The 26,749-nt window shown below is 33.9% G+C and overlaps 1 protein-coding gene across 1 annotated transcript; it reads right to left on the minus strand.

Annotated features, from left to right (window-relative positions):
* Positions 1 to 498: 498 nt before the first annotated feature.
* LOC136039407 (myosin heavy chain, non-muscle-like) lies at positions 499 to 26,749 on the minus strand (the record flags this gene model as incomplete). The annotated part of the gene is given in 8 exon segments (XM_065723130.1): positions 499 to 883; positions 3,115 to 3,188; positions 8,903 to 9,154; positions 10,764 to 11,124; positions 12,503 to 12,818; positions 19,087 to 19,212; positions 22,832 to 22,957; positions 26,603 to 26,749. Coding segments are annotated over 5 exon segments (1,083 nt in total). The 3' UTR covers positions 499 to 603.

The raw sequence follows: 26,749 nt of genomic DNA on the forward strand, positions 1-26,749 counted from the left end.
CGAGGCAAGAACACCCCCCCCCCCTCTACCCTCCAAGAAATCTTTGGTCAATAAGTGTTTTGAGTGAGGGAGTTCTTCTAGCTCGTCTTCGTCGAAGAGCCGCCATAATTATAATTTTTGCCACTTTTTGGGTCAATTTTATGGGAAATCTGAGTTTGGGCATTTTCACACTTCAAGGGCCTCTTAGTACTAAAATATTTTTTCGGGTCAAGATCAACAAGTCTATCATTTATCATAAGTAGGTCACAACATTTCTTAAATATAACTCTTAGGCTAAGTTTGAGCGATTTTATGGGGGTTTCCGCCTAAAATCCCCCTAAAATTGAAATTTAAAAACAATTTATTTATACAGAGCGTCACTATAATTACATCAAATAGAATAAGTAATTTAATAGTATGAGCATATATGAACAGATATAAAATTACCGTAGTATTTTTGACAGAAACATGGAAACTTTTGGCGTAATTGATTCTATCATAAACGATCTTTTCACTAAAATCTAATAAAAGCATTTTTGGCATAACTATATATCAATATAATATCAATATAACATAATTAACATAAAAAACATAAAAAACAAAACAAAAATTAAATATACAAAATTAAATACAACTACCACTTAAAATACAATGAAGATTTGATGCCTTCTTTCGCAGCTCTTCCAGTTGAAGCAAGGCTTCTGCTTCTTTATCAGCATGTTTCTTCGCTTCATGTAGCTGTACTTTGAGCTCTTCAATTTGGCGTTGAAGGCTTTCAATGTCCTTTGAAGACCTCTTTCGCAGCTCTTCCAGTTGAAGCAAGGCTTCTGCTTCATTATCAGCATGTTTCTTCGCTTCATGTAGCTGTACAGTTAATGCGGCAATTTGCCTTTCGAAGTTCCTCCTTGAAAATAAAGAAAAAAAGGTAATAAGAATATATTAGAGGAATGAAATACAAACAAAGGATCGCATCTCACCAAAGGATCTCACCAATTGTTGGTGAGAAGACCAACAACCCTTGAACAAATATACCAAAAAGGCATTAACATGAGAGGGGTGAAGGGGGTCAAAAGATCAAGACACATAGTAGTCTAAAATAATGATATATAGACCACATACCCAAAATGGACCAATGGATGGATGGATATCAATTAAGGACTTTAAAAAGATGGACTGAAAAAGGTTTTTCACTGTGCCGATAGGAAACCCCATAAGGCCCTCTTGATGCTTAATAATCTAAAAACTCTACAGCAAGCGTTCCTCATATACGGCACTCAGATTTTATCTATGAAGATCTAGCCCTCATGTGCTAAATCCAGTCTTTTAATTTTCTTACCATCATCTCATAAGTTGAGTAATTAAAGGGTATGACGATTTTAAAGTGATATTATATCAATGTGTTGCAGTTTCAAGCAGACTCTGGGGGTTTTCTACCGTCATTGCATTAGTTCTTTACAATTTATTTTAGTTAATTCAAGTTTCAAGAAGATTTTATGAGAAAACCTCTTCTTTTTTGGTGCATCTCACGACATCTATTAGAGCAACTAAATAGTTATACGATGACACTTAAAATGTCGGATTCAAAGATTTTCAAATTTCACAATGCCTAAACTTTGAAACGGTACATACACATCTCTTGAACTTAAGCAGGCTACAAGTCACCTAATCTTTATTTCAAAGTCAAAATCTAAGGTTCCAGTAACTGGCATAATACCTTGATTAAAGAATGAGTTCTCGACGTTTGGATGGCAGAACAATCATAATTGATTAGATAATTTGGTCATATACTGTCTTAAAATTAGCTTCCTATTATACAGAGTGAAGTAGAGAGCTGTTCTGGTGATTGAGTCTCGCATTCCATAATGTGGTTCCGATACCTCAAAGGATAGCCCTGGTTAAAACCCTTCAACAGAGGCATACATAACGTGTATGTATACTAATGCAAATTTCAATTCATAGTCGAAATCCCCAATGTTTGACAGAAGAAGGGTGCAGTGGGATGAATTTTGAGTACTTCATTAAGCAAGATATTCAAAACCTATAATTTGTACGATTTCTCCAAGGATTTTGGAAATTTCTGCAGAATACAAACTTTTTCTCAGCAAAATATTAAATTTCTGTTTAATACCACAAAAATGCGAAGATAGATTGGGCTAACTTTCACGAACTTAACCAATTTAATTATAATTGGGCAGCTTAGATTTTGACAAATTGAAAGTGTCTCCAAGGCCGAATTTAAAGCTTTGATGCTACTAGGTCCAAGAGTGTTGGCCATTCCTTTTTTGCGAGATTTTCAGGGAAAATCCCCGAAAATTCATTAATATTGGAAGCGCTGAACATGAGGCAACTGCTGAGTTAAAACTAATGAAAACAAGAGGTGATATCGAACTCCCTGCTGCCATTCCTGGTAGAATAAAAAATAGTTTGAGTGGCCACAAAATCCCTGTGTTATTTTAAAATCCCTCATCTGTGAATAAGTAGCACGACGGTCAAATAAAACTACTTTTTTTTACTATCCAATTTAAAAATACATGTCACATGAAATAATATTTACTTTAAACAAATATAAAGGCCACCTTCTTTCGGAGATACCAAAATTCAACCCCCTCCCTACCAGAATATTATTTAATTATTTTAGCACCCTAGACAGATAGTACCTTCTTTTAAAATTTCAGTTCTATCAGAACCCCATTGCTCACTTTCTGCACCAGTGCAAACTCGAATTTTCAATGTCATAAGAAACATATTCCTTACAGATTCAAGTCAAAATAGTCCAGGAAGTCCCAAAAAAGATCTTGCCCATTTGCTTTGCTTATCATTTACATGGAAAAGCGCCCCATCTGCTTTTAGTGGGCGACAAAAAAAATTACAAAAATTACGAACCTTTTTTTTTCTTCTGAATTACGAACCATCTAAAAAAAAGATAAAAATATAAGATCTTTTTTCAAAATTATGGACCTGGTGGGAGACCTGCTATCTTTATACAGTCACAATCGAATGGAGCTTTAAAGGGATATTTAAGAAAGGCTTATAAAATACGTAAAGTCAGCCCTAGGAACGCTCAACCATGGGAGCAAGACATAAAACCAATTAAACAAAGGGAAACAAGAAACATAACGCAAGAAAGAGACTAACTTTTCTTCTTTTGCATCCTCGACCTCTGAACGTGCACGCTCACATTCTTGAAAGTGACTGGTGAGCTCTGACACCTAAAGAAGATATACCGAATTAATTTAGGGCCCTGTAAGGGGGGGAGGGTGCCCAAAATTTATATATATTAACACGACAAACTGAGTCTAAATTCTCTACAAAAAAAAAAAAAATGCATCTAGCCCTGCATTTGCAATTATAAAACATAACATTATTAAACCAAGTTTTTATTGACTCAAACTATATACTAGCACGAACATTTTTTCCCCCATTGTAAAGCAACATTGATTGTATTTATTGAACGCATCTATTGAAATTAAATATTACCGTTAGACATGGTAATATTTATCAAATAATATCACGTAATCGCATCTTGAAATACTTATTGAAAAACACTTTGAAAATATGAAAAATTTGGTAATTTCGACAAAAAAGTTGCACAACTAAATCGGTAGCACTATTTTCTGCAAATCACCATTAGTTTGCGAGTACCTTTTTCGCAAATTGAGACATAAAGATTGGCGGATCTTATTGCATAATTGGATCTATTAAAAACAATTTGCCGTTAAAGCAATTTAATTTCTGTTCGTTTTGAGTTTCATTCATTCTTTAATTGTAATTTCTCATCGTTTTTAGTTCGAATTATTATAGATTTTTGTTTCTGCTGTTCTTAAGTTTAATAAAATTAACATGTTAATTTTAGAAAATGCGAATTAGAAATCCTATATAAAACATTACATTCAATTAGGATTGTACCATAAGTTCGTTTTTTCACTGGATCTTCAAAACTGCGTAAAACGAACTTCTTCCTGTTTTATATCAGGGACGATTTTGATTTTTTTTTTCGCCGTTGATTATTTATAAAGATGACAATTTCTCAAAAGTATTCGAAGACTAAGAATGTAGATCCTTCCCTCCTCTTAGTGCTTGTCTGAAATTTGAAACTATCTAAATTTGTTCCTATCTATCAGCAACAACATGAGGGATCTCTTTACTCAACACTTCAGCCCCTTTTCCTAGGACATCAAAAGTGCAGTGGTGATCCTCCCGTTCTCTGTTTTGCAAACAAAATGCTTTTTTGTATCTACCCTCGTAGAAGATAAGCTTAATTTTCTTCTTGCACATTCTACATCTAAGTGTAGATCTTCTATGCAGTGCTTCTGATGTAGTGCCAGAACTAAATTCAATAGCAATAGAATCTTTTTCTTTTTCTATGGGATATTCGTCAGCCAACTTCCTCCGATTGTTTCGAAAACAAATACTACAGAATTCACTCTGCTCCGATGTTTTATAAAACCCGCATCTAAAAAGGTTTTGAGAAGAAACGTACTTTTCAGATTTTTTTGCTCATAATAAGAAACATAGAAAAGTTACAGCTCTGGATCCAATAATAAGCCTTTTCATGGCAAACCTTATGTAAGTCAACTGCTTAGAATAAACTTCATTCTTTTTGTTTGGGTGCCCCCCCAAAAAAAACATAAAAAATTTGCAAACTCTTTTATTTTTCCACTTACGAATGTTTAGAACGATTCATTAATGGTGTTTCTTCTAGTGTCAACAATTATTACAGCTTATTACATTATGAGACATGGTAATATTTATCAAATCATATCACGTAATCGCATCTTGAAATACCTATTGAAAAACACTTTGAAAATCTGAAAAATGCATAAAAATATAAGACTAAGTCTTGTAACGTAAGAATACTTCTTTGTATTTTAAATTCCAAAACCTAGATTTTGCTTTTAATTAGTGTCTGCTTTCTGATCCCTATATACAGAAAAAAAATCATTTCTTTGTCAAAAAAAAATATATGTGTACCCAGGTTTTGCCTTGTATTCACATTTTTATACCTAACTTCCTTTTTTATCCGTTTAATTAATCCTATGCTCAATAGCATTTAAAAATACTGTTAGTAATCTTCTAAAGCAACTAGAAACATAAATATAGAAACCATACAATTGAATTAAGCAAACCAAACCGATAAAAAGAGGAACAGCCCAAATCCGTTTGTCCCCTTCCCCCAGGCTTAGATTGACTAACACAAAAAATTGTCATATAGTAAAATTATAGCCGTTTGGCTAGTATGCTAAAGAATAAATGAATTACAACTGGTGAATGAATCCAAAAGAGATGTCAGATCTTCAAAATCCCAAGCCTATTTATTATAATATGCTAACTTTCCAGAAATATACAGATTTTCTTGCCACTTTATGGGAAATTTAAGGGTGATCATTAAGACGTATTCCACTCAAAAGAGATTTCTAAGTCGCTTTATGGATGCAGAATAAGTTGTAACAACACAAGAAGGGGGGCGGGATAACAATCCAAATTTCAGTCCCTCATCAAGAGTGGTTAACCACACACTCAAGGACATTTTTTGGAAAACATCATAGAATGCAGAGAAACCTGATTCATTTGACCTAACGACCCACTTTTTAAACACCTTGTATCCCAACGAAGGCTCAAAGTGTTCAAACCTATAGTGGATATATATTGAGAATTGTAAGGCAAACTAAAATACTATAAATATTTTAGTATATTAATTTGCTAAATAAAATAGATGTAAAAATCAATATTTTCACATATTCTGACAAATTTTCTCCCATATCTCGTCACAGCCAACTCTTTCTTGAAAACTTAAGGCAAGATCGTAAGTGTCACCTCCAGACCATACTATTAGAATTGCTTGTTGCTTCTGATAAGCTGTATCTGACTGAATTTTCTAATGTCTAAATATTAAAGGACGATTTTCTTCGGAAAAATAAAGATGGGGTTAAATAACAGATCACGGATCTGTCGCTCAATAATAACGAGCGACCCGGCTCAATAGTAAACGGAACTCTAAAAAACGGAATTTTGATGCTAAAAGATACATCAAAATAATTTAATTTTCATGCTTATTCTAAATATATATGTTTCATCAAATTTAGTCTTTGTCATTAAAAGTTACGAGCCTAAGAAAGTTTGCGTTATTTTGGAAAATAGGGGGAAACACCCCATAAAAGAATCTTAACGAAAATCACATCATCGCATTCTGCGTATCAGAGCTTGAAACATTTCAAGCTCCTATCTACAAAAACGTCAATTTTCGTATTTTTTCCCAGAAGACAAAATCACGGGTGCGTGTTTATTTGTTTGTTTTTTTTTTTCCCCAGGGGTCATCGTATCGACAAAAGTCCTATAATGTTGGAAGAGAGCTCATTCTAACGGAAACGAAAAGTACTAGTGCCCTTTTTAAGTGATCGAGAAAATTAGAGGGCACATAGGCCCCCTCCTACGCTCATTTTTTCCCAAAGTCAACGGATCAAAATTTTGAGATAGCCATTTTACTCCACATAGATGAAAACCATAATAGCTATGTCATTGGGAATGACTTACTCCCCCACAATCCCTGGGGGAGGGGTTGCAAGTTACAAACTTTGACCAGTGTTTAAATATAGTAATGGTTATTGGAAAGTGTACAGACGTTTTCAGGGGGACTTTTTGGTTTAGGGGGTGGGGATTGATGGGAGGGGGCTATGAGAGAGGATCTTTCCTTGGAGAAATGTGTCATGGGGGAAGAAAAATTCAATGAAAAGGGCGCAGGACTATCTAGTATTATTATAAAATAACAATGAAAAAATGAACATGAAAACATTTTTTCAATTGAAAGTAAGGAGTAGCATTGAAACTAAAGACAAAAAAAGATCATTACGCATATGAGGGGTTCTAAAACCAATTTAGCATTAAGAGCGATGTATTTAGGAGGAGATAAATACCTTTCTCTTTATGCTAAAGTATTTTTTAGTAATTTCAACTATTTATTCTACGGCCTTTCTGATTCAGGGGTCATTCTTAAAGAATTGGGACAAAACTTACGATTTAGCGTAAAGACCAAGATATTAACGAGGGTACAAACCCCCTCATACATAATAGAAATATAATAATATAAAAGTTTATTACGTAAGTTAATTCTTAAGTTACGTATATTTTTTACCAATAAAAAGGCTCGTTAAAAATTAAAAGTTCTAGCTGCCTTTTTAAGTAACCGAAAAATTGAAGGACAACTAAGCCTCCTTCCCCACCCCTTATTTCTCAAAATCGTCTGATCAAAAGAAAGAGAAAGCCATTTAGCCAAAAAAAGAATTAATATACAAATTTCATTTTAATAATTTATATGCGGAGATCCAAAATCAAACTTGCATTATTTCAAGAACGTTCAGAAATTAAATAAAAAAAACTAAGTTTTTTAACTTAAAGTAAGGAGCGAAATTAAAACTTAAAACGAACAAAAATTACTACGTATATTAAATGAGTTGTCCCCTCCGCAATCTCTCCCTCTTTACGCTAAATTTTGACTCTTTGCCACAATTCTATTATTTATTATAACAGGGGGTGAATAATAAATATTTAAAAATTAGTACCTTTTATTAATGGATTTATGTAAAAAAAACCAAATGGATATATATGTATATTATATAATATACCATCACCTTAAGGCGAAGTTAAAGGGGGGATCTTCCCTTTTTGATATTTTGAAAGGTGTCCGTTAAGGTGACCTTACCTCACCTTCTTTATTTAATAACTCTGTTTTAGATGCCCAAAATTCAGTTAATTTTAGTTGTATTCACCGTGGATTTAACTTGTCTTTAATAACTTTTGCAGATGACGTTTTGAATCTAAGCCGTACTTTTAGTGGATGTGAAAATGTGTTTAATATTGCTGTTGTAGCTTTCAATTTTAAAGAGACAAATGGCCCTATTTTCTTATCTTTAGCTAATGTTCAAGTCCCCCTTTCTCAAAAATTACTTTACCTTGGAATGCCTATTGGAAAAAATATGAAAGAAACTGTGAAATTATTCCTTGAAAATTTGAAGAAAAAACTGAGAATTGCTTATGCTTCAATTGTATCTAATATTAAACACATTGATAAATTAAATCTTGCGAAAATTTATAATAGCCTAGTTGTACCTCATCTTCTTTCTCTTTGTCCGGTTTGGCAGTTTTTTAGTGAACCTCAGAAACTATATGTTCGTAGAGTATATTTTCGTTATGCTAAATTCCTTCTTAGTTACCCTCCTTGGACTAGAAATAGCTACTTAATGAACAAGTTCCGCCTAGTTTCTCCTACATCTATTATTGATAAAAGGCTTCATGATTTTCGTTCTTCTATGTTGATAGTGTCTCACCCATGGTCAGCATTACTTATTTAATTGTTTGTTTGTGTTGATTTGTATTTATTTGTAGCTTTTTTTTCTCTTATTACTCCATCTTAAGGGCGTTCCGCCCTCTTTTTTGTTGATGGGTTATAAATAAATTGATTGATATATATATATATATATATATATATATATAAGCTCCACTTTTCCCCAAGGGCTTAAACACATTTGTACATACTTAAAGGACTGCCCTCCCTTCCCCAAACAGGAGGGAGGGGGTTAAACATAGTTTGTAAATACTTGGCAATGAGAGGTACGGGAACATTCCGATAAAAGCTGATAAAAAAAAAGCAAGGCGAATTGGTCAACTGTCACCAAGAAAGCGGAGCAGATATTTTAGTTTAAAAGGTCTTAGGCGACTGTATATTAGCTGAGATTAAAAATCTCAGCTAAATTAAAAATTGAAACTTATTTAAAATTAAAAATAAAAGTGACATTTTTTCCTAGCCTACTTGTAACCTAGCTTCTAGTAGTTCTTGTACTTGTAATCAAACTCAAAATTCAACCAAAAACACGCAAAGAACATTTCAAATAAATAAAAAACATTCGTGCAAAACTTTAACGAAACTTACATTTTTATCAGCAGTTCCCTGTGAATTGGCAAATTCGTCAAGCTCATTTTGAAGAACTCTTCTTGACCTCTCTAGCTCCTCTACTTTCACAATATATTCTTCCAAGTCTCGACTTAGACTTAAAACTTTCGTCTCCTTTTTTCTTGCATCTCTTTCAGCTGCATCTCGTTCTGACGCAAATCGTTCTGATATTGCCTTTTCTTCTGCCAGGATTTTGTCAAAATTACGCTGCGTCTTCTCCAGCTCAATAACCTAAAATGAAACTGATATTGAAAAACACAAGCAGCCACTAACAAGATGGAATCCTTAGGCAATTTTCAACAAGGGTTCAGCATCAATCCTCAAAGGCTTTCATGACATATTAACACAAGTTCCAAGCACAAAGCCACCTTTGAACAGAAATTAACGCAACATAAGTTAAATCAAATTGATTCATCACTTTCGGGATAAACTAACCGATTCGGCAGTTTCCTTTTACCATCAGCATACAAAAGGTTATTCCGCCACTCTAGAGCCAGTAATGTTCAACTAACTTTTATAGCAATCAGTTTCAAAATGCTCGATACTAGGTACTATTTGAGGTAGCATAAGCGTACACACGATATCACCTGATAACGCGGTTGCAGTAAGTATAACCCTTGTGTTCAATCATATGATTTGTGTGTTTTTTTTTTTTTTTAAATAGTGGCTTGTCAATCGGTCTAAAAAGTTTGTACTATTTCATTACTAATTTTAGTTTACACATACAATGAAAACAGTGTTGACAACTGTACTATTTGGTAAAGATATTATTTTTGTTGAACGTAAAGTTCAAAGAAAATTATCTTTTTCGGTTTAGCAAATAAACAAAAGACATGAGAGAGTCAATCAGCAATATAGCAGAAACTAGCAAACTACAGAAACGTGTTTTCTTTCGTTTACGTTTTTTTTTTAAGGATAAAACTTTTTAACATGTGGTAGGATTTCTTATTTAAGCCGATGAGCAGATCCACTTTATAGGTTTTGGACTGGATGAGAGATATTTCTAGGCTTTCTGATCGAATTTTGCAGACTTTTACGACAGTATCACTGATCTGTTTGGATAAAGTCCATAAAAAGACTATATTCCGTTTTGACAGCTTTATTATTTTCTGTCGAAAATTTCAATATATTTATATTTCATTTTTTTAACATTTTTGACCCAAGTTCTTTAACAATTTTCCCATCCCTGAATACTAATCCCCACCGTATGCAGGCGCTCCGAAAATTTTGTTACTAACACGAATAAATAAGAAAAAAAAAACACAAGCTTAAAATACAGTCACCTGCTTAATAAAAGTGAAGTCATTTGGAAAAACTCAACGGAATAAAAAGTCAGAAGAAGAAAGGATTCCAACGAAATTTAAGCGAACTGTAATAAAATGGGTATCGAATTCTAATCGAAAATGTAATATCCATTTGAAAATAGCATTTCATACGATTGTGCTCAACTAAGGTCCCTTATTTTATCCTTATTTTATAGGAAGGGTGTGCGAAAGCACAGGTTGGCTGGCCCCCAACCCCCCCATTGCACTTCCTGGCTGAAGGGCCAAGAAACGGATATCAGCACCGCCGGTACGGACTGTAAAGTCGAATGCCGTATCCTTTACCTTTACCTTTTTTTTTTACCTTATTTTATCCCATGTACAGATATATAATCAAGGTTTACAGGATGGCTGTAGTTTGTCTCCAAGCACTGGGCGACCCTGGATAAAGATCTTTTGAACTAATCTACCCCCTCGCCAGTTGTAAATACACCCAAAGGTACACAGACAATAGACATGGGAGAGAGAAACACATACTCTCCACGACATATATACATGACTTAAAAGGAAAGTTTTACCTGTGACTCGAGGTGTTTTCTTTTTCTATCAGTCTCAGCTTTGGATGTTGCAATTGATTTGATCTCATTAGCCATATCCGCATTTTCAGCCGCCAAAGTTGCCTTAGCTTTTTCCAACGCTTCCATTATTTTCTTGGCGTTGTCCATCTGTTCTTGCAAAACTGCCAGTTCTTGACTATGTTTGTGCCTCATTTCCATTAACTGGCTCTCGTGATGACCAGATTCTTCCTCAAGGCTCTTCTTCAGTAATGCTAATTCCTGTTCGCGTTTTGTTCTCAGCTCTTGCTCCGCAGCAGTTGTGGCCTTAAGAGCCTCGAATTCTTTATTTGATTCTTGGAGGGCTATCTGTTCCTTGTTGAGCCTGAAAATAAATAATTTTTAACAACAGCACCGTTTTCGGTAGCAGCAACTGCCAATTGCCAACTGCAGATAGCAGAAGAACTGCCAATTTTCCAATTTAAAAGTTCTCAAGTTGAGTTTAATACTTTTTTTGCAAAATAGTTAGAAAGTGAATAATATTTCGAGGAGAAGACAAAAAAGTGATATAAGCTGAATTATAAATATAATTCCACACATAATTATACCTATAGAATAAAAGATAAAAACTGACAATAGAGATTTTCAGAAAAAAAAAACTATCCGTTAGCCAGGGAAATACAAATTTAGAAGAAGAAGAACACAAGAAAAATTCATATTAAATATGTGACAGGTTTATATTAGCAGTCAAGTCAACTCTCCAACATTCCAGTTACATGAATTCAGGAAAATTTGGTGGTGGAGGGGGGGGGGACAAAACAAATTTTTATGTATCTGCAAGGAGGAGATATGTGTCTTTTCTGTCATTTTGTTAAAATAAGATACAAAAAACGGCATTTTTTCGATGAAAATACCCCAAAAGTTTCCTTTTAATCTGTGTGTGTACGTGTGGAGGGGGCGGGGAGAGAAAAACTAGAGGTCCCCCTCCCCAAATGGACGCCACTGTAATGTTAATAGTTACTGCGTACACCACTTTGTCATTTTTGACCTATGGACCGACACACGCCACCACTATGAATGTTATTGTTTATAATAGCATTATTATTGCTGTTTATAAACAGTCGGTCTTGCTAGTATAAACAAAATATCATTCAAAAACAGATAAAAAACAAGTAAATTAGATAATGTACAAATATAACAAAAGGGTATGAAAAGATGGCAAAACCAGAAAATAAAGTTCATGGACAAAATTTGACAAATTCATGTGAATAATAGCCATTTGATGTCAACCGGCAAAATATTAAGGGTAGTGATAATAACAGCAGGAGCCAACAGCTAGTATGGTACTTATGGCGAGGTCGGAAGAGCCAAGAACTTCTTCCCACAAAGTTTCATTACGATCTCCCCACTCTAAGTGTTTTCCAAGATTTCAGTTTCCCCCTCCAACTCCTCCCCCCTCAATGTTACTGGATCCGGTCGGGATATTTAAACAAGAGCTCTAAGATACGAGGTCGTTCTAAATATCCAATGTCATTAATATCCGATAACCCGTTCGTAAGTTTAAAATGCCTCATTCTTTCTATTTTTTCTTAATTAACCGTCCTTCCACTCCCCCCCCCCCCCAGATGGTCGAATTGGGGAAGCGACTATTTCTAATTTAATCTGGTTGGGTCTCTGATACCCCTACCAACTTTCAGCGTTCGCCATATTGATCACGTATCTAGTTTCGGATCTTCTTCATGTAAAAATTGGCTGAGACTTACCTCTCTTCAAGATCAGATAAACTGGTTTCATGTTTTTCTTTTAGCTCTGCCAAATGTTTTGATTTCTCCTCCTCTTCTGCAAGCACCTGACTTAAATCGGAAACCTTCTCTTCCATTGCCTTTTTCTCCTTTGAAACCTCATCTGCTAAAGCCAAGTCTTCGTCTAATTTTAATGGGGCTGGGATTAATGGGGCGGCTGGTTGTATAGGCCGTGTCACTGGAGCAAATGTGGCCGGGGCAAATGTTGGTCTTGTATTTGTTGGTGGAACGTAGTTAGCAGATATGGCTTGCGAATTGATATTTTGCGACGCAGAACCTGAAACAAATTGATTGACTTTATCCATAAAACAATAAATATAATGTTATAAGTTTATGCTTGTATCCACGTATTGTGTACAATATGACGAGTTTATGTTTCAGCACATTATGTTTTCAAGTAAAACATACATATGAAATGATTTGTCCGTTAATTTATATACAACATAATGCAAAAATTAAATAAGTAAAATTAAATAAGTAAACAAGTAAAATGGATAGAGAATTTGATAGCTAGTAGCCCAAGAGAGTCTTGATAGTCTTATTGGTAAATAATAAAACTGAGACTGGTTGACGCTAACATTTGTTAAGCGATCAATGCTACTTCTATAGATAACCATCACAACCAGGAACATGCTCTCCGCTAATTAATCACCAAGATTGATTTTCTGTCTCACAAAGGAATTACTCGGGTTAAGAGTTTACTGCTGGTATTTCTTTAGGATAGCGATGATGCAAGCTGGCATGCTCGCACGAAAATAGGATATCATAGGGTCCCTATCCAGTGTTTCCACTTCTACCAATTTTTCGTAAGATCAACCGAATTCCCTATTCGTCTCCCGACAAAAAAGATCCCGAAACAACCGAAAATCTACAGAAAACTCTGAATCCCCGGAAGCAGGTTTAAAATGAACGAAATACGACTACACTTAGTTTCAAAATTAAATACATTTCATTATTTTTTCGAGCTTCTGCTTCCGAAGTTCCCCTTTGAAACAGAGTCAACTTTGACAAAAATTGATGGGCGAAATTTCCGGAATCGCTCTCTGAGTTTTTAAAATATGGTCGCTCAAACACCTCCGAAAACATAACAAAAAATGAAAAGCAATCCTACTGAAAATTCTACCGAAACCTGAGAGCCATCTACTGATTTTATATCGAAAATCACCGAGGTTTTTCAGATTGTTTGAAAAGAAAAGTTGAAACACCGTCCCTATCCTTCTTTCGAAATATGGTTCTTTCGACACTTCGTTTAGTCTCTCGCATTTTTTATACGAGGACGCTCTGAAAAGTTTCTGACTTCGTCAATAAAAGTCAAGGAATATAGTTATGCATCTTTTAACAGGTGGTCATTCGATGAGTTTTAGCCATTTTAGACGTATAGTTGTTTTTTGGAAGTCGTTTGAGTAGGCTGATGTAAGAAATTTTGTCAAAATGATTGAAATCGGGTATCAAGATGTCATATAATATTGGTTTATGAAAGGTGATACGCCTACACAAATCAAATATCAACTTCGTCGTTAACCGCAGTGGAATTTTGGGAAGCTAAATTTAAACTTGGCCATAAGGCTAATTTAAATATGGCCATTGGCCATAAACTTGGCTAATGAACATTCGGGATGTCCGAAAACTGACGGCCGCAGAATTAAACTGATCAATATAGCTGAAGCTATAAAATTTTCAAAGAACGTGTTTGTCACATATCAAACAAGATTTAAGCATGAGGAAACTATCCGCGCGTTGAGTGCCACGTTTGCTGACACTAGACCAGAAACGATTTCAAATGAGCAATTATAACGTCCTGTTAGTGCAGTTTATGAGATAAGATAAGAATTATTGCAAAAAGCATGCAGCTCGTAGTAACACTTGTAACTCCAAGTTTGGTGCTGACTAATTATTTACCTTAATCGATTATACTTACAAAGTGGAAACCATTTCAACAGCATATTAATGCATGTTTTGATTTTGGCTCTCCGCACATGAATAATTAAAGCGAAATTTGCATATTAATTTTTTTCTGGCTAAATGGCTTTTTCTTAGTTTTGATAGGACGAATTTGAGAAAAAAAGGAGCAGGGGAGTAGGCCTAGATAACCTCCAATTTTTTGGTTACTTAAAAGGCAACTAGAACTTTTAGTTTTTTACGAACGTTTTCATCAATATAAATATATACTTAAATTACGTAATGAACTTCTATATTCGTCAGTCTTTACACTAAAGCTTAAGTTTTGTCCCAATTCCTTAAGAATAACTCCTGAATCACAAAAGCTGTAGAATAAATAGTTAAAAATTAAAAAAAAATTACTTTAGCGTAATGAGCGAGCTATTAGAAGGAGGCTAACCCATAATAAAAGTAATTCATAATAAAAGCAACACATGCCTCATAATCCAAGACCTTATAGCTAACAATAAATGAGTAAAATGAAAAAAGAGAATAAATGGTACACACGTATATTTTAAACTTGACCCAAAGACATCCACCGCAGGTTTTTTTTTGTTTTGTTTTTTTCATCTTTTTTTTGTCTTCTTGCTTTATTACTAGGCTCGCCTTTATCAAACCAGCAAAAAAAAAATATTATATGAACAACTATGATTCTTTAACTGAGTTAATGTCAAACGAAAAACAGACTTAGGATCCAAAGAACCGAACAAGCTTGAATCCAATTAACAATTCCATTCTCTTATTAAAAAGTATGTTAATCAGTTGTTAACTAACAAAATCGAACCAATCCTGTATGATTGCTCAGCTTAGAACTGTAGCATTATGGGATTTCCTTTGTGAAATTGAACCAGGTGAAAAAGTTTGCTTTTATTATGAATTACTTTTTCGAAAAATCTAACAGTTCAAAGTAACGAACTGTAGTGACCCGACTCAATAGTAACCGAAATTATAAAAAAACTAAATTTTGATACAACAAATCACATTTTATTGCTGATTTTAAATATATTAGTTTCATCAAGTGTATTTTTACCCATCAAAAGTTACGAGCCTGAGAAAATTTGCCTTATTTTAGAAAATAGGCAGAAACACCCCTTAAAAGTCATAGAATATTAAAGAAAATCATACCATCAGATTCAACGTGTTAGAGAGCCCATCAGTAGAAGTTTCAAGCTCTTATCTACAAAAACGTGGAATTTTGTATTTTTGCCACAAGACAGATCACAGATGCGTGTTTATTTGTGTTTTTTTTGTTTTTTTTCCCAGAGGTGATCGTGTCGACCCAGTGGTCCTAGAATGTCCCGAGAGGGCTCATTCTAACAAAAATTACAAGTTCTAGTGCCCTTCTTAAGCGGCCAAAAAATTGGAGGGTACCTAGGCCCCCTTCTGCGCTCATTTGTTTCCCGAAGTCACTGGACCAAAATTCTGAGATAGCCATTTTATTCAGCATAGTTGAAAAGCCTAGTAACTATGTCTTTGAGGACGACTTTATCCCCATGAGTCCCCGTGGGAAGGGCTGCGAGTTACAAACTTTGTCCAGTGTTTACATATAGTAATGGTCATTGGGAAGTGTACAGACGCTGTCAGGGTATTTTTGGTTGGAGGAGGAGGGATTTAGGGGAGGGGTTTATGCGGAGGAACTTTTCATGGAGGAATTTGTCCTGGGGGAAAAAGTCTATTCAACTGAAAGTAAGGAGTGGCATTAAAATTTAAAACGAACAGAAATTATTACGCATATGAGGGGTTAGCCTCCTTCTAATAGCTCGCTCATTACGCTAAAGTAATTTTTTTTTTAATTTTTAACTATTTATTCTACAGCTTTTGTGATTCAGGAGTTATTCTTAAGGAATTGGGACAAAACTTAAGCTTTAGTGTAAAGACTGACGAATATAGTAGTTCATTACGTAATTTAAGTATATATTTATATTGATGAAAACGTTCGTAAAAAACTAAAAGTTCTAGTTGCCTTTTAAGTAACCAAAAAATTGGAGGTTATCTAGGCCTACTCCCCTGCTCCTTTTTTTCTCAAATTCGTCCTATCAAAACTAAGAAAAAGCCATTTAGCCAGAAAAAAAATTAATATGCAAATTTCGCTTTAATTATTCATGTCCGGAGAGCCAAAATCAAAACATGCATTAATTCAAAAACGTTCAGAAATTAAATAAAAAAATAATAATAAGTTTTTTAACTGAAAGTAAGGAGCGACATTGAAACTTGAAACGAACAGAAATTACTTCGTATACAAAAGGGGCTGCTCCCTCCTCAACGCCCAACTCTTTACGCTAAAGTTTTTTACTGTTTTAAAAAGAAGCTTTGAGAAAAAGAGTCAAACTTAAGCGTAAAGAGCGGGGCGTTGAGGGTGTTAGTAAAAACTAAAAACTGGGATGACAAGGGTCAGCTATTTCATAGCGCTCACAGTGCCATCCCCTTGAATGATAGGAGTTGTAGTTATAAAAAATATTAATTAATAATTTACAGGACAATTCTTTAACTTAATGCTAAATTTGAGCCGAATTTCAAACTTTTATTTTTGTGCTCAGCTGACATATCTAAATTTTAAAAATTCAATTGATTATATGATAATTTCAAGATTAAAATACTTTTAATTAAAAATTTGCCAAAGCTTGAAACTCTAAGAATTTAAATCACCAATTTATACCTATCAACTACAAAAATAACAAACACATAATTATTTATTTTTTAGGTATCCCGACTCATATGCTTGTTTTGAGGTGCATACCTACATGCATCTTTATTGAAGTTCATATTTTTTCGACGATTTTAGTCTTTATTTGAATATTTTAGGATGAATAGAAGCGAAGCGGAAATATTGACAAAGAGCTCTAAACTAAAAGGGCTCTAGACTGACAGGACTCCAAAATATTGAGGTAGATCTGATCGTGTAATAAATAGATATGGCGGGATTAGATAGAGGAAAATTGACTTTTTCTAATAAAATTGTGAATTCTGTCATTTAAACAAAATAAATCAAACTTTAAAAAGGGGAAAAATACGCTACATTGTTATGAAAAGTGAATTTTCCGTTAGTAAATTTTCACGATTTCGTCAAATTTTACACTGCGCAACATTCTAGGATCACTGGGTCGATATGGTCACCTCTGAGAAAAAAAAAAACAAACAAAAAAACATTTTTGCCGATAGGAGCTTGAAACCTCTAAAGTAGGATTTTCTGATACGCTGAATCTGAGAGCGTGATTTTCATTAAGATTCTACGACTTTTAGGGGATGTTTAACCCTTTTTTCAAAAAAAAAATAAATTATCGGGGTCATAGCTTTTAATGGGTAGAGCAAAATTTAATGAAACCTACATATTTTGAAATCATCATAAAAAACTAATTCTTTTGATGTATCTATTAGTATAAAAATTCCGTTTTTTTAGAGTTTCAGTTACTATTGAGCCGGGTCACTCCTTACAGTTCGTTACCACGAACTGGTTGATATGCTGAATTTCATGGGGTAATTTTCATCGAGCTTGTTCTACATTTTGAGGGGTATTTTCCCTTGGTAAATTCAAAGACTTATATATAAGAGGGATCCGGCAAAATAAACAAAAATTGAAAATGTAAATGGACGGAATTAGGACAACAAGTGACAAAAGCAAGAGGAATTAAAAATGAAAATGACTGGTTTAGAATACATGCTAGAAAGATCACTGAAGCCACGGATTGGATTAAAAAATACTTTAGTCTATTTTCCTTTCTTTCCTCAACCCTGATAGGAATAAAACTCAAAGAGTTTATCTCTATTCTAAATCACATGCCTAACCAGTAGTCAATCGTCCATCCCAAAGTTTCATCAAAACTCCATCCCCCATGCTTCATTATTGAGCAGCTCATAGCTCGCTGACAAGCGGATAGGCTATAGTTTGAACCATACTACGGTCTAGGATTTTAACCCCACTCAAGACTCACTCAGATTATCAGTAAATGCGTCACATCAGCCGTGATCTACAAAGGCAGTTGGTGGTCTGTTTGGATAATCTCCTTTTCATTTGCGGGTGACTAAGGGAAAAAAGGTCACCAGCCGATTGAAATAATTTCTAGGTACACAGGTAGAAGGTTCTTAATCTACAACTGCTGTAGAGCCTAGCTAATTCTCCACTGTTTCAGCATTATACACCAATAAAAGACAATACTTCAGAATAAACTAAATACTCGTCTACCTAAATTACCAAATAGATAATAAACGTTACAATATTCCATGCTTAAGCTTTTTTTGAAATTTTCGCTTATTTTTAGAAAGTAAGACATTGTTGCCATTTAAGTTTTTTCAATGCAACTGAAAATATACAATCCATGAGTTTCCACCCTTTGTTTGAGAAAAAAAAAACCCGAATTTCCCAAATGATTATAACTTTATCCCAGATTCCCCCGAGTCCCTAGTATCAGAATAAGTGTCCGTAAAAGAAGCAATTGTCGTCTGAAAAAAGATAACCTCCCAAAACGTAGAAGACCAGAACAGAATCTGGAGAAAATATATTTTTTTAAGTTGCGTAAAGCTACCTTCAGTTGCAAGAATCAGCCATGGACCAAGTCCCAAAGGCTTTGAATCTTCAAAGTAATTGGTCAAAATATTGCCAAAAAACAAACCTAGACACAGCTCTGGAGATTCGTCCCTTGCATCTGGGCAGTGGGCTCGCCCATCGCATTGCCATATGTCTCTTATGCATTTTCCTTGGCCACAATCAAATGCATTCCCCAAAGAACATCCCCATTCTGGAATTAAAAGTCATGGTTAGAATGTCAAGTAGGTTATCAATGCCGAAACACTAGCCCAATATAAAATGTGTCTAAAAAAAAGTGCACTCATGCTTTTAAGCCAAAAGTAGGTTTTGGTATCTATGACGATTGGAGACTCATTAGTTCCACAAATATATTTTATATATATACATATATATAACATACATAACATATGTATATGCAAATTTCGCTTTAATTATTTATTTCTGGCTAGCCAAAATCAAAACCTGCATTAATTTAAAAACATTAAGAAATTAAATACAAAAACACGTTTTTTTTTTAAATTGAAAGTTAGAGGCGACATTAAAACTTAAAACGAACAGAAATTCTTCCGTATATGAAAGGGGATGCCCCGTCCTCAACCCCCCGTTCTTTACACTAAAGTTTGACTCTTTCTCACAAATCTACATTTAAAACAACAAAAAACTGTAGAGTAAACACCGCAGCGTTGAGGAGGGGACAACCCCTTTCATATAGGAAATAATTTCTGTTCGTTTTAAGTTTTAATATCGCTCCTTAATTTCAGTCAAAACAAAACTTTTGTTATAGTTAATATGTATAGGGGCTGCATGCGTTTGTACATTAAATTATATACACTTATATACTGCTGACTATTATTTAATTCTGGGTTATTCAGAAATATATCAAGCTGGACTCCGTCAGCCAGACACTTAACAGCCATATCAGGTCGAAAAATATCAGTTAGACCAATTACGGCTAAAAAAAAAAAAAAAAATCACACATCTGTTCCAAAAGGCCAGGAGGCGATGTTCCCCCACGAAGAACAAGGAGGCATTTTCAAAACGCATTAAAGAACAAAATTATAAGTATTCTTACCCCCCCCCCCCCGTCAAAGGGAAAGTTCCTGGAGACAATCTAAAACAACCCAACTAAATTTTTAGAGTTCCCTAGATTGTGTTAAAGGTATCAGTTTTTTCCTTGAAATAAATAATCCTTTTCATTCTTGCAACTCGAAAAAAATCTCTATCAACAATATTATATTTCTATCAGCAATTAGTTTATATGATGATAAGTATCACAAAAAAAGAAAAAACAAACATTGTAACCCCCGTTATATTTACGAGATCCCTGGAACAAATGGTTGTAACATAATAACATGCTACTTAACAAGCTGTAATTAATAAATTTTTTTATAAGCAAGGCCTTTTTTTTCATTTCTAATCTTTCAAGCCAATTTATCTTTCCCTTTTTCGTAATTAGTCCTTTTTTTTATTATTATTCGTCATGCTGATTTTTCCAATTCTCGAGGCTGTAAATACCGACACCAAACATTCACAACACATGAAAAAGAAATCTAATATTGTTTATAATTGACAGGTTCTTACAGATTTATTTAGCAAAGTTTATGATGACAGTCCCTAGTGGTACTAACTGCCCCGAAATGGGTGCATTTGATTCATCTTAGCATTTAAGAAATGGCTAGTTGTGAGTTAGGAACTTTATCCTTTCTGAAGGAGAGAAAGCCGTAATCGTTTTACCTGAATTTTATCTCCTCAGCCGATGACTAATAAGGGAGAGGAGAGAGGGGTCTGTTCAAAGCATATTATAAATAAATTGCATTTAATTAATTAATTAATTAATTGTAAACTCAAGAGATACACTTTTTTATATAGGAGCTAAATCGTATGACTGCATTGATGTAACGAAGAAATACATTATTGGGGCTATATATGGCACCATCAAGTGGATAGAGGGAGTATTTACGACTATTTGTAATAGAACGAGGATTTCTAAGACTCTTCCCTACATTTTAAATACCTAACCTGACAGGTATACACGAGTTTAGGCCAATAGAAAATCTCCAAGCACTAAATGACGTTGATGATTTTTCTTTTCGAGACTAGTACCAGCTTCCAGGCTCAAAAGTTCCCCAAACTCTTTCGCTACACCTGAAAAATTTAATTCGATATGTCTAAAGAGATACTAATAATGACAGGGAAAAAATTTGCAACATAGTAACAAGCTGTTATGTTCGGAATGGTTATTTGTCCACATGGAGATAAAGCCGTCATCTTTTTGTAAGTGCTCAGTGCCTACTGAGAGGAAGACTAAAAAAGAACCTAAATAAACTGAAATTTAACTGAAAAGATGCTACTGCTTGCAATTGAGCAATTATTCAATTAATTGACTGTCTCCCTGCTATATTATTTTAGCTTGTAAAATAAATCATTATTTTAAATGTTTATAATATTTAAATATTATTTTTGTTTGAATCTAATTTTTTTTAATTTAAATATCAATTTTATTTAAATATTATATATATATATATATATATATATATATATATATACTTGCTTGTTAAAAAAAACTGAAGCCATTAATAGGATTAAATAATACTTTAGTCTATTTTTCTTTCTTTCCTCAACCGTGATAGGAATAAAGCTCAGAGTTTATCTCTATTCTAAATCACAAGCCTAGCCAGTAGTCAATCCCCCATCACCAAGTTTCATTAAAACTCAAAAAAAAACTCCATCCCCCATGTTTCATTATTGTGTGGTTCATAGCTTATATATATATATATATATATATATATATATATATATATATATATATATATATATATATATATATATATATATATATATATATATATGTATATATATATATACTTGCTTGCTAAAAAACAACTGAAGCCACTAATAGGATTAAATAATACTTTAGTCTATTTTTCTTTCTTTCCTCAACCGTGATAGGAATAAAGCTCAGAGTTTATCTCTATTCTAAATCACAAGCCTAGCCAGTAGTCAATCCCCCATCCCCAAGTTTCATTAAAACTCAAAAAAAAAACTCCATCCCCCATGTTTCATTATTGTGTGGTTCATAGCTTACTGACAAAGGGATAGGCTATAGTATGAACCATACTAGGGTCTAGGATTTTGACCCCACTCAAGACCCACTCAGATTATCAGTAAATGCGTCACATCAGCCGTGATCTACAAAGGCAGTTGGTGGTCTATTTGGATAATCTCCTTTGCATTTGCGGGTGACTAAGGGAAAAAAGGTCACCAGCCGATTGAAAGAATTTCTAAGCACACAGGTTGAAGGTTCTTAATCTACAACTGCTGTATAGCCTAGCTAATTCTCCACTGTTTCAGCATTATACACCAATAAAAGACAATACTTCAGAATAAACTAAATACTCGTCTACCTAAATTACCAAATAGATAATAAACGTTACAATATTCCATGCTTAAGCTTTTTTTGAAATTTTCGCTTATTTTTAGAAAGTAAGACATTGTTGCCATTTAAGTTTTTTCAATGCAACTGAAAATATACAATCCATGAGTTTCCACCCTTTGTTTGAGAAAAAAAAACCCGAATTTCCCAAATGATTATAACTTTATCCCAGATTCCCCCGAGTCCCTAGTATCAGAATAAGTGTCCGTAAAAGAAGCAATTGTCGTCTGAAAAAAGATAACCTCCCAAAACGTAGAAGACCAGAACAGAATCTGGAGAAAATATATTTTTTTAAGTTGCGTAAAGCTACCTTCAGTTGCAAGAATCAGCCATGGACCAAGTCCCAAAGGCTTTGAATCTTCAAAGTAATTGGTCAAAATATTGCCAAAAAACAAACCTAGACACAGCTCTGGAGATTCGTCCCTTGCATCTGGGCAGTGGGCTCGCCCATCGCATTGCCATATGTCTCTTATGCATTTTCCTTGGCCACAATCAAATGCATTCCCCAAAGAACATCCCCATTCTGGAATTAAAAGTCATGGTTAGAATGTCAAGTAGGTTATCAATGCCGAAACACTAGCCCAATATAAAATGTGTCTAAAAAAAAGTGCACTCATGCTTTTAAGCCAAAAGTAGGTTTTGGTATCTATGACGATTGGAGACTCATTAGTTCCACAAATATATTTTATATATATACATATATATAACATACATAACATATGTATATGCAAATTTCGCTTTAATTATTTATTTCTGGCTAGCCAAAATCAAAACCTGCATTAATTTAAAAACATTAAGAAATTAAATACAAAAACACGTTTTTTTTTTAAATTGAAAGTTAGAGGCGACATTAAAACTTAAACGAACAGAAATTCTTCCGTATATGAAAGGGGATGCCCCGTCCTCAACCCCCCGTTCTTTACACTAAAGTTTGACTCTTTCTCACAAATCTACATTTAAAACAACAAAAAACTGTAGAGTAAACACCGCAGCGTTGAGGAGGGGACAACCCCTTTCATATAGGAAATAATTTCTGTTCGTTTTAAGTTTTAATATCGCTCCTTAATTTCAGTCAAAACAAAACTTTTGTTATAGTTAATATGTATAGGGGCTGCATGCGTTTGTACATTAAATTATATACACTTATATACTGCTGACTATTATTTAATTCTGGGTTATTCAGAAATATATCAAGCTGGACTCCGTCAGCCAGACACTTAACAGCCATATCAGGTCGAAAAATATCAGTTAGACCAATTACGGCTAAAAAAGAAAAAAAAAATCACACATCTGTTCCAAAAGGCCAGGAGGCGATGTTCCCCCACGAAGAACAAGGAGGCATTTTCAAAACGCATTAAAGAACAAAATTATAAGTATTCTTACCCCCCCCCCCCCCCCCGTCAAAGGGAAAGTTCCTGGAGACAATCTAAAACAACCCAACTAAATTTTTAGAGTTCCCTAGATTGTGTTAAAGGTATCAGTTTTTTCCTTGAAATAAATAATCCTTTTCATTCTTGCAACTCGAAAAAAATCTCTATCAACAATATTATATTTCTATCAGCAATTAGTTTATATGATGATAAGTATCACAAAAAAAGAAAAAACAAACATTGTAACCCCCGTTATATTTACGAGATCCCTGGAACAAATGGTTGTAACATAATAACATGCTACTTAACAAGCTGTAATTAATAAATTTTTTTATAAGCAAGGCCTTTTTTTTCATTTCTAATCTTTCAAGCCAATTTATCTTTCCCTTTTTCGTAATTAGTCCTTTTTTTTATTATTATTCGTCATGCTGATTTTTCCAATTCTCGAGGCTGTAAATACCGACACCAAACATTCACAACACATGAAAAAGAAATCTAATATTGTTTATAATTGACAGGTTCTTACAGATTTATTTAGCAAAGTTTATGATGACAGTCCCTAGTGGTACTAACTGCCCCGAAATGGGTGCATTTGATTCATCTTAGCATTTAAGAAATGGCTAGTTGTGAGTTAGGAACTTTATCCTTTCTGAAGGAGAGAAAGCCGTAATCGTTTTACCTGAATTTTATCTCCTCAGCCGATGACTAATAAGGGAGAGGAGAGAGGGGTCTGTTCAAAGCATATTATAAATAAATTGCATTTAATTAATTAATTAATTAATTGTAAACTCAAGAGATACACTTTTTTATATAGGAGCTAAATCGTATGACTGCATTGATGTAACGAAGAAATACATTATTGGGGCTATATATGGCACCATCAAGTGGATAGAGGGAGTATTTACGACTATTTGTAATAGAACGAGGATTTCTAAGACTCTTCCCTACATTTTAAATACCTAACCTGACAGGTATACACGAGTTTAGGCCAATAGAAAATCTCCAAGCACTAAATGACGTTGATGATTTTTCTTTTCGAGACTAGTACCAGTTTCCAGGCTCATAAGTTCCCCAAACTCTTTCGCTACACCTGAAAAATTTAATTCGATATGTCTAAAGAGATACTAATAATGACAGGGAAAAAAATTGCAACATAGTAACAAGCTGTTATGTTCGGAATGGTTATTTGTCCACATGGAAATAAAGCCGTCAGTCATCTTTTTGTAAGTGCTCAGTGCCTACTGAGAGGAAGACTAAAAAAGAACCTAAATAAACTGAAATTTAACTGAAAAGATGCTACTGCTTGCAATTGAGCAATTATTCAATTAATTGACTGTCTCCCTGCTATATTATTTTAGCTTGTAAAATAAATCATTATTTTAATGTTTATAATATTTAAATATTATTTTTGTTTGAATCTAATTTTTTTTAATTTAAATATCAATTTTATTTAAATATTATATATATATATATATATATATATATATATACTTGCTTGTTAAAAAAAACTGAAGCCATTAATAGGATTAAATAATACTTTAGTCTATTTTTCTTTCTTTCCTCAACCGTGATAGGAATAAAGCTCAGAGTTTATCTCTATTCTAAATCACAAGCCTAGCCAGTAGTCAATCCCCCATCACCAAGTTTCATTAAAACTCAAAAAAAAACTCCATCCCCCATGTTTCATTATTGTGTGGTTCATAGCTTATATATATATATATATATATATATATATATATATATATATATATATATATATATATATATATATATATATATATATATATATATATATATATATATATATATATATATGTATATATATATATATACTTGCTTGCTAAAAAACAACTGAAGCCACTAATAGGATTAAATAATACTTTAGTCTATTTTTCTTTCTTTCCTCAACCGTGATAGGAATAAAGCTCAGAGTTTATCTCTATTCTAAATCACAAGCCTAGCCAGTAGTCAATCCCCCATCCCCAAGTTTCATTAAAACTCAAAAAAAAACTCCATCCCCCATGTTTCATTATTGTGTGGTTCATAGCTTACTGACAAAGGGATAGGCTATAGTATGAACCATACTAGGGTCTAGGATTTTGACCCCACTCAAGACCCACTCAGATTATCAGTAAATGCGTCACATCAGCCGTGATCTACAAAGGCAGTTGGTGGTCTGTTTGGATAATCTCCTTTTCATTTGCGGGTGACTAAGGGAAAAAAGGTCACCAGCCGATTGAAAGAATTTCTAAGCACACAGGTTGAAGGTTCTTAATCTACAACTGCTGTATAGCCTAGCTAATTCTCCACTGTTTCAGCATTATACACCAATAAAAGACAATACTTCAGAATAAACTAAATACTCGTCTACCTAAATTACCAAATAGATAATAAACGTTACAATATTCCATGCTTAAGCTTTTTGTGACATTTTCGCTTATTTTTAGAAAGTAAGACATTGTTGCCATTTAAGTTTTTTCAAGGCAACTGAAAATATACAATCCATGAGTTTCCACCCTTTGTTTGAGAAAAAAAAAACCCGAATTTCCCAAATGATTATAACTTTATCCCAGATTCCCCCGAGTCCCTAGTATCAGAATAAGTGTCCGTAAAAGAAGCAATTGTCGTCTGAAAAAAGATAACCTCCCAAAACGTAGAAGACCAGAACAGAATCTGGAGAAAATATATTTTTTTAAGTTGCGTAAAGCTACCTTCAGTTGCAAGAATCAGCCATGGACCAAGTCCCAAAGGCTTTGAATCTTCAAAGTAATTGGTCAAAATATTGCCAAAAAACAAACCTAGACACAGCTCTGGAGATTCGTCCCTTGCATCTGGGCATTCGGCCCACCCATTACATATCCAAGTTTCTGGTAAACATCTATAGTGTGAATGTACATGAATGTCCAACCCTCCACACTCAAAGGGCCGTGATTGGTGACAGGGAT

Source organism: Artemia franciscana, chromosome 19 (assembly GCF_032884065.1).
Source record: "Artemia franciscana chromosome 19, ASM3288406v1, whole genome shotgun sequence".
NCBI classification, from domain to species: domain Eukaryota; kingdom Metazoa; phylum Arthropoda; class Branchiopoda; order Anostraca; family Artemiidae; genus Artemia; species Artemia franciscana.